Source organism: Pundamilia nyererei, unplaced genomic scaffold (genome assembly GCF_000239375.1).
Source record: "Pundamilia nyererei isolate P.nyererei 1_Seehausen unplaced genomic scaffold, PunNye1.0 scaffold00252, whole genome shotgun sequence".
In the NCBI taxonomy this organism is placed as follows: Eukaryota; Metazoa; Chordata; class Actinopteri; order Cichliformes; family Cichlidae; genus Pundamilia; species Pundamilia nyererei.
This window is the reverse complement of record NW_005187653.1, coordinates 588,139-597,182: the sequence shown is the minus strand read 5'-3', so window position 1 is coordinate 597,182 and position 9,044 is coordinate 588,139. Positions and strand designations below refer to the sequence as shown.

Sequence of the window (9,044 nt, the reverse complement as noted above, 5' to 3'; positions counted from 1 at the left end):
ATCTTTATATTTTATTTTCACTATATATGAATGTTGCTAATATGTAAGAAATGTTTATTCTCTGAATCTGGAATATATGGTGCATTTTGTTTGTATGTTTATATTACTAATAAAAAAATTTTTTAAAAAAAAGCTTTCGACCAAAACAGGCGCAGCTTCATGACATCATCAACATGCGCTATCGCGGTAGAGCGGTATAGTCAAAATCTCTTATCGTTGGCCAAATTTATATGGTTTCTATCGTATATCGTTTATATCGCCCACCCCTACCATACAGCTCTGCACCCTGTGACCCTGGTCTTCCACTTTGTGGATGAGATCCTGGGGCTCCTGATCGTGCACGATCTAGGAGGGGAAAACTCCTACTCACAATCTAGCTCGCTGTAGCAGTAATTCAAGTTCAGTGCAGATTCTTTCATAGATGTTGGTAAAGGCAGACTGAATTGATCTCATGTTGTCTGTGTGAGTGTGGCACTGAGACTGAAAACCCTTCATGAATGAACAGGTGTGGCTCAGTACTTTGTCTGTGCAGTTCATAATCTCAAACTGTAAAATACTGGCAGCCTCCTGCAGCAGAGGCACCTGTGGTATACATTTGAAAATCTCTGCCTTTGAATTTGAGGTTGAGATTAGTGAGACTCACACTCACTCACTGCCTCCCCAGCAGGGTGATGACACCTCACAGCTTTTTACAGCTGAGGGGTAAGAGCTACACCACAATATAGCCATTCAAACATAATGAATTACTTGCTAAATCAGACATGTATTGGTAGGAAAAGGTATAAGAAGTAAGCAGAAAACCCCCAATGTAATACTCACCCAGATTCTGACGATACTCTGACTTGATGCCGATCTGCAGCAGCTGATTCTCAAACAAAACTCCGTTGTTTTTGCACACAAACCTGGGAGGGAGAAGACGAACAGTGAAATGACAAGAACAACATCCCTGCAGCTATTTGACAAAACTGGTCCTACTTAGATAATCAGCTATACAGTATTGTGCAAAAGCCTCTTTCTTATTTAAAATTGGAAAGAGATCTACTGATGGTACTTCTCAGCAACAACACGCAGCCCCAAACCATTAGAGCCTCCACTAGTTTAAAGAAGACGCTCTCTTTTCTACCTCTCTCCTGAGAACCCCGTATACACTGAGGATGATTTGAACCACAAACTTCCTGCTGCTACTGATATTCAGTCCAGTACTGGTAACTCGTTGGTGTAGAAATCCTATTTTATGCCTGTCAAACTGCTGTCTTTGGCATTTTTCATAGGCAACATACTGCAACAAGATAAAACCTAAGTCATGTGTACACAACATCAATCATAGGTTAATGTTAAAGAAGCAAAATCAAAATGTTCCTGTGAAAATGTTAGATGCAAGGAGTGGAAAGGAATGCTGCTAATGTCCACAGACAAACTTCCACAGGCCTTTAGAGACACTAAGTGGAAAAAACCCAAAACAAACAAACACTATAAAGAGCTGGGGTTGGTTCAAGGCTTTTGCACAGTACTGTATCCTAATTTTGATATTTAGCAAGTAATTGACTCACCTCTGTGGGTGCAGTGATCTGTTAGCCACTGCTTTAATGTCAACATTCATCAAGTCACATAGATAGAATAAGATGGGATCAGATCTAACTTGGTTCCTTCAGTGAACACACGTACAGCACATATACGTTGGGATATCATGGCCCGGTGTGTTACGGCTGATGAGACCTCTACTCCTCCAAGAAACTTTATAGATCCAGTGATTTCAAACGGGAGTCACAAGCAACATCAGACAGTGAATGTTCCCCTGAGGGAAAGCAGATCCCACATCTGGGCTGCTACCACAGGGTGTGCCCTCCATTCCCTCACCAGGAAGCATGGCTGGCTGTCGGAGAAAGATGAACACTGCACTACAGCAGCAGAGTGAGGCCACTTTAACACAGGAGAAGAACATGTCCCACCCTGCCTCTAAGAGACCACTGTTGAATCTCCCATCCTACGACATGCTGGGCCCTCAAACGCTCACCTTTAACAGTGAACGTGGCCCGACAGTGATCACATAGGCCATCGTGCCCAACAATCAGAACATCGTTTGCAAATGCAGACAGCACCCCAGCTTAACTGAGAGCGGCGGCGATGAAATGCAGCACTCCATGCTCAGACGTTTGACGCTGGCCGAGAACTGCAATCGGTAACCTGTAGCAACAGTTCGCAGCAACCACGGAGAGGAGGCACAAGCTGAAGCAGGTGAGCAACCAGCAGAACCCAGTGTGTCTGCAGGATATGCATCACCTGCTTAGTTTAGTTTGGTTTAGACTGGGAGAGGAGAGGGTCCTGCCGTGCGACAGGAGTCCACAAGCATCTTTTTAGGGTCGAGTGCCGGAGCTTGTGATTAAGGCTTCAGGCCCAGTCAACTGTCTTCTAGCATAGACATCCACCAGGCAGAAGGGGCATGCCATCCAAAGAGAAACCCCACCTCTGAGGACAGGGGCGAACAGTCACCTCCTAGCCGGGGATGTCTTACTGCGAGGACGTCCCAGTGTAGACCCAGTACACACTGGAGAAATGACATCTATGGGCTGCTCTGGGAAACGATTCATGTTAACCCCGAGGACGTGGCTGGAGAGAGGCAGGTCTGAGCTACCCTTCTTAAGCTGCTGCCCCTGCACACAGCTGAGTGGTGTTACCAGTTACTGAAGAATGTGATTAATGTTTCAAATGCCTTTGTTAAGACAGTTTTTGACATTATCCATTAAATGGTTCTCAAATTCAGTGCAATATTGGAGCGTTCTTAGCTTTACACGAGTCGGTCGAACTTTTTTCCCTCGTTTAGTCGACTAAGAAATGAGTCACCAGGAACATCTCTGGTATTGGTACACACCAGGTGTGTGAGACGACAGCAGAGATGACTAACAATAGCTAGCTAGCCCAGAGCGGCAGAGGGGTTCTGCTGCTCAGTGAGAACAGCCTAAGAACCGGCGACAAGTGATTTACGTGCAGGCAGAGCCACACGTACGTCACTACAGGCATTAAAGAATATCCCATACTATATGCACTGTACCAAGTGAATCGCCTGAACGGGAACCACATATGCGTTAACCAAGCAGTTACAAACTGTCAGTGTCTGATATCTGTTCTGCCACAGCTGAAAATGTTCAAAAATGACAGAAATAACCAAAGAATCTTTTACAGGTTACCCTGACAAACGAAGGGGAATCAAATTAAACCGTTATTTTAAATATTGGAACTGGATCAGTACACAAGTGGCACTGTATGAATGATGTAATCAGAACTCTGTATTCAAATATACAGAATCCACACTGGAAAGTGGGATGAATCAGACTTAGTAGGGCCTCTAATGTACATGCTTTCTAAAAACAGCAGCAGAACTATGTAGAGCTGATATTTTAATTAAGTGTGAGGACTCTTTTTGACAAGGAATCAAACAATTTTATGCTGAGCTACAGCATGAAAATGTTTAGACACAGAAGAAGCTTACTTGTTAAGAAGTTCATCTGCCTCAGACAGAGGAGGAGCAGGATCCTCAGAGGGAGGAGCAGAGCTGGGAGGCCACAGGACAGGGCAAGGATGCAGGGACAGCCCAAGAACAAAGCAGGGATGAAGCAGATAGGCAACAGGACAAATAAGGAATGAATGGGTAAGAGTGGAAATGGGAAATGAGAGCAACTCATTCAACACAGTAAACAGGAACGGTGTGATGAAAATTGGCAACAAGATAAAGATAAAGTAAAATGCAGAGCTGGTTAGTACAAGCACTTCACAGGTGAATGATACACACAGTGCAGAGTTCACCACACACTCTGAATGTGCATCTGTGGTACAATACTCACACAGGCCCACATCGAATAGCTCTATACTCACTGCTTAACACACGGGCCCACCGCTAAAGAAATAAGCAGGGCTTCAAGTAACGTTAAAGAAAACTAGGTGAACATCAGCACTAAACATGCATATTGTGCACATAAAATGTGATGCCATTAATGATGGTTTTAATGTGCGCACAATATTTGCCCCGCAGTTGCTAGACAGTGTTTCCATGTTTTTACAGTTGTAATGATCATCTACAGTCTGTTTAATGTTCTCCTACCAGTCAGGACTGCTGCTGTGCACAAGCATTCTGGGGGGGTTAAAGGTTATTACCAATAAGGTGCATCAACCACAGCAAAATATGAGACACTGTGGATCAATGGAGACACAATGCATTTGACTAAGATATCAGCTTCTGCTCCACTGAAAAACAAATGGGTGTCTGAAAGAACGATGGTGCTCTTACCCATCCAAATAAACTGACGGCAAATATATTTATAGCCCTTTTCCACTGGTACCTACTGAGCTCGGCGCGACGCAACTCTACTCGGCTGCAGTCGTTTTCCATTACAATCGAGTACCAAGTGCAGAGTTTGTGTGCGACACAAACACAACACAAAGCGATGGTGTACCTGCTGTTGGTGTGTGGCCTTGCGGCTCGGGGACCACGTTTTGTGTCATTGTTGGGTTAAAACATGGATGTTTTGTTTTTCATAAAGGAGTCGCTCTCTCTTATGACTCATTGTGCGACGCCTAGAGCTGGGCGATAGAACGATAACGATATGTATCGCGATATAACTTTTACTCGATAGAGAAATTAAGCTATCGCGATAGACCTCGCCGCTCTTGTTCTCTTAAAAAAAAAAAAAAAAAAAAAAAGGTCAGCCGATCCAAATTAAGTAGCGCAGAGCCGAACCAATCACAGCCGCAGCGTCACGTCGCGTGACTTGTTACGTACAGCACAAGTGCCAAGCCGCACGTGTGTTTGTTTGGGAAGCAGCCAGCGGGTAATGGAGCCAGCGCGTAATGGAGGAAATGAGTGTGCCGACTAGAAAAATCAACCGAGCGTGACCGAAGAGAAAACAGATGATGGTTCCAATGCCGGAGAGATTGTCGAACAGAAGAGCCATAGAAGTTCCGTAGTGTGAAGGTATTTCGGCTATTTCAAGTCTGACAAAAAACAGAGTAGCTGCACTGTAAATGTGCCGAAAGCAAGTCTGGAAATACAATGAACTGGTGCATGCGTCACACTGTGCGCCACGTTATTGTTTCGGTGAAATGAATTTCTACAATACTGTTACTGTTAATTCTACTCTCTGCAGTGTTTAAATGCTTACATATACACACAGTTACTGTCCGTCTACACATACGACTCGGTTCTGCTTCTATGCCGCAGCTTTGTTTACTTTTTCCCACCGAGGCTTCTAGACTTCTGATTGGCCAACATTTCTGCACGGTTAGGAATCTAGCGCCACCTGCTGCTTTGGCATGTTCATAGCAGCGTTTTCCTTCATTTCTGCCTTTATGTGTGGACGGGATTATTTTTTAAAACGAAAACGGAAAATCTCCGTTTTCAAAAATACCCGTGTACGTGTGGACGTAGCCTCAGTCTCTGACTGGAAGCGCTAATTCGTCATTCGGCTTTTGTCAGACTAAAGTAACTGTTACAACTGTTTGAAAAGCTAAGCTATACAACAAGGAGAGATCGAGAATTTCCTTTTAGTTCTCAGTTTATTTGATATTGACAAAAGTTAGTCAGTTTTGTCTGTTCTTCTGTAAAACAAACTAAGATTTATTTTTAGAATTAATATTTTGTTTCTAAGTGGAATTGACAATTTAGTCTGTTTCATTTGTTCTATTTTGAAACTTAGACGCTTTAGCGGCTGCCTTTTGTGTAGTTTGCAATATTTGCCTTTATTTATCTGAAAAAGTCTCATGTTCCTTAAGTACATCTACCCTGTTGAACTTATTATGGGAAATAAATATTTAAATCAAAACAAGCTGCTGATTATTTCACATTTTACTTGTGAGCAACGGCACATTTAAATCTTACAAATATAGTTATTTGGCTTATATCGTGATGGATATCGTTATCGCCTGAAATGAAAAAAAACATATCGTGATATGAAAAAATCTCATATCGCCCAGCTCTAGCGACGCCACTTAGTGGCCAGTTGGATCAACACGACTCGACTGGTTTTCCATTACAACCCAGTAGTACCTTGTCTGCGTGCTTGTCGTCATAGTAACGTGTGTGCACGTCCCACAGCACAATTAATATGCAACAAAGATGGACGTCGAAGCGAATGCATACCTGCTGCTGGGTCTGTAGCTTTTCGTCACACTCGGGGACCACGCCGTCGTTTTCTGTAGCCGTTCTGATTTTTGTGAAAGCAACGCCAAGCAGGTACCAAAAAGTACCTGCTACCAGGTACTGTGACCTAATGGAAAACCCTGCAAACCGTGCCGAGTCGATTCCAGTAGGTAGTAATGAAAAAGGGCTGTAGGTACTAAAACAAAGTCCCTGGCACCACCTAATGGAAAAGCCTAAAGACCAAGTCGAGGTGAGCTGAGTACGGAAAAGGGCCGTGAGATACCCAGGGCTTCACAAACCTACAGGTTGAAAATAATATTAATAGTAAATGTAATAACAAAATCATCTTTTATAGATTAATCTGTAGCACTGTTATATTACTGTGACGCACCTGACAGGAGAAGCAGAGCAATAATTCAGGACCACAGCTCAGAGTGAGACCAGAAGCTTGATGGGATGGGCAGCAGCCAGACACCAGCAAGAAGCACTTTATCAGGACAGACTGACTGAACGAGTGTTTTTGCTGTGTGGTTTATCACAGAAGGAAAGCCCAGAAAAGAGGGCAGTGCGTTGTACTGACTACAGAGCTGTGGATCTGCTGCTCTCACTACTCCTGTGTGGACAGTGTTATATCGATCACCCACAATTTTAGACGAGCAACTACCAAATTGAATGCGGCCTTTGGCACTGTGTACGTGCCCTGTATGAAGCAGTGCAGACGGTTTACAGAGCACGTTCCCTGTAACGTGCTCCCTGCTGCTGCTACAAACCATGTGGCTGACAGCAGAAAAGTTTGCACTCAAAACAGCAAGTTTGACTAAGCTACTTCACTTACGTGCAACAAGTCACCTCCTCAGTAACATACATGTTAAAGACATTTTCAATGAAAAAAACAAAAGCCCGAGTTGCATCTTTTTAGCCAGTTCTAATTTTGTAGGTTACTACTGGTCCCTTACTCCGAGTCACCAGAACCCTCCACCAATAGGGAATCGGAGGTCTCAGTGGGCTGTTCCAGATCTCTGTCAGTGTCAATCATGGTGAAGGACAGGAGAAGACACGCATCCGTATCAAAACACACATGTGTAACCGCACAAACAGACACACACACACAAACACAGGGGAATGGAGAGAAGGGAAAGAGAAAAAGACGAAAGACAGTCACATACATAGCAAGATTAAAAAAGCAGACCTGCCAACCTTGAAGCTCATACCAAGTCCATCGTCTCCGTTTGCCACAGATCAGAAACGCTGCGATCCAACTGTGACTCGACTTCTTACGTTTCTTAAAGCTCTTTCTTAAAGATAGTGGGCTGACCCACTACGGATCATGTGCTCCATTTACATGAGCCAAAGCATGAAGGCGTGGCTTATCATCACCAGAGGTTGCAGGTGAAACAATTATGAGAGCCTGGCTCACACCATCATGTGCCCTGTTGAGATCACGTGACTGCAACAGTGAGTGGGGGTTGGAAGGGATCTCAGAACTGGATTATAGACGGCAGACGGCTGGTGTCGTAAGCCCCGCCCTCTGTTCAAAGATGGTTGTTCACAGTGGACATGCATGGCCTCTTTCAAACCATCTGCCTTCTCAGAATGTGAACCCTGGCACCCTTGGAAGAGTGACCTTTGACCTTTAGATGCCGATGTAGTCGAGCCTTGTGCTATCCAGGTGGCTCTTCTATGTTGTGCCATGTGTTTGTGGCACTCCTCGTGCGCTGCACTGCGTACCCCATGTTGCGTAGCTAGTGTTTGGGAGGTGTGTTTGTTGTCTGAGGGTGTGGCTGAGTTTGAAGTGCACCAGGATGCCTCCTGACTTTCTCTGCTAAACCTACATGACAATGTCCTTCCGTTGTCCTTCCGTTTCTCCCTCGTTAATGTCCGACCTCGTTTCTTGTCCGTCTTCTTTGATTTGATGGAGCCCCAGTTTGTGGACCTTTTTGGTGAAGTCAGAGTTTTTGATGTAGTGGGGCGTGTTCCTCACCATGGGAGCTGGGATGGTGGTGAGGTGCTTGGAAGCGTTGTAGGTGGCTGAGTATACACTGCTAATAATTGAGTGGGACGACTTCTTTGTGAACCCTAAAGGTCCAGCCACCCTTTCACTGAAACAGTTTCTGACAAGACTTCGCCAACGTGGACCAGCTAAAGGTCCAGATGCATCTCTCAGGGCTTTGCATTTGTTAAGGGTTTGACTTTCTTTTATCTCCTACAGTTTTCTTGCTATACATTCAAAATAAAAACCCACTGCCTACGTCACACGCTACAGTTCAGCCTTATGATACCAATATACCTGCTGACAGTGCGGTGCTTTTAACAGTTAGGAACACAACAAGTAATCATAGTATTTCACAGCACAATACATGTTATGGCCTGAGCAGTCAAAGAACGAACTTTTCTTTGAGAGCCAAACCTGAAGCAGTACATATTTACTCTTTGAGGAAACGCCTGTGCTTTTATCTCATGCTATACCACCAATCATTAACATCAACAGCGGCTCTCAAAGAAAAACCAGTCATCAACAAAGAGACGTTGGACCGCAGCATCAGATACAACATCCAACTACAAATGTCTTCAGGTTGGCAGGTCCATATAAAACAAAGAGAGCAAAGTAAGACAGAGTGACCGGTGACAACATGAACAGACTGTAACTACCTGCATCGTAGTTGAAAAGCACAAACACAGCTCCACAACCATCTTACATTCACCACACAGTAAAGAAACAGCAAAGTTTGCCAGTGATGTTTGAGACAGTCCAGTATGAGTCAGTCTTACAGTGTTGTTCCTTTTAGCTCTGCTGCACTTCAGTCATTTTTAACCTCCAGGTACATTCGTGCACAGAACAAACCTGCTTTCTAGCTGAAGCTAACTTTGTTCCACGCTCGGCCCTGCACTACGATGCAAACGTGCACCTTTGTCT

The 9,044-nt window shown here is 44.3% G+C and overlaps 1 protein-coding gene across 6 annotated transcripts in view; it reads right to left on the bottom strand.

Moving 5' to 3' along the window:
* Nucleotides 1-9,044, bottom strand: part of ap2a1 (adaptor related protein complex 2 subunit alpha 1) — a 38,386-nt gene that overhangs the window by 10,354 nt on the left and 18,988 nt on the right. For 2 of the 6 annotated variants that reach the window (XM_005749649.2, XM_005749650.2), the window contains exons 14-16: nucleotides 7,087-7,149; nucleotides 3,488-3,550; nucleotides 820-902 (exon numbers count right to left, since the gene is read on the bottom strand). In XM_005749649.2, the coding sequence (XP_005749706.1) occupies nucleotides 820-902; nucleotides 3,488-3,550; nucleotides 7,087-7,149 (209 nt within the window). The remainder of the gene's footprint in view (nucleotides 1-819; nucleotides 903-3,487; nucleotides 3,551-7,086; nucleotides 7,150-9,044) is intronic. The other 4 variants (XM_005749651.2, XM_013915058.1, XM_005749653.1 and 1 more) reach the window with 2 other exon arrangements.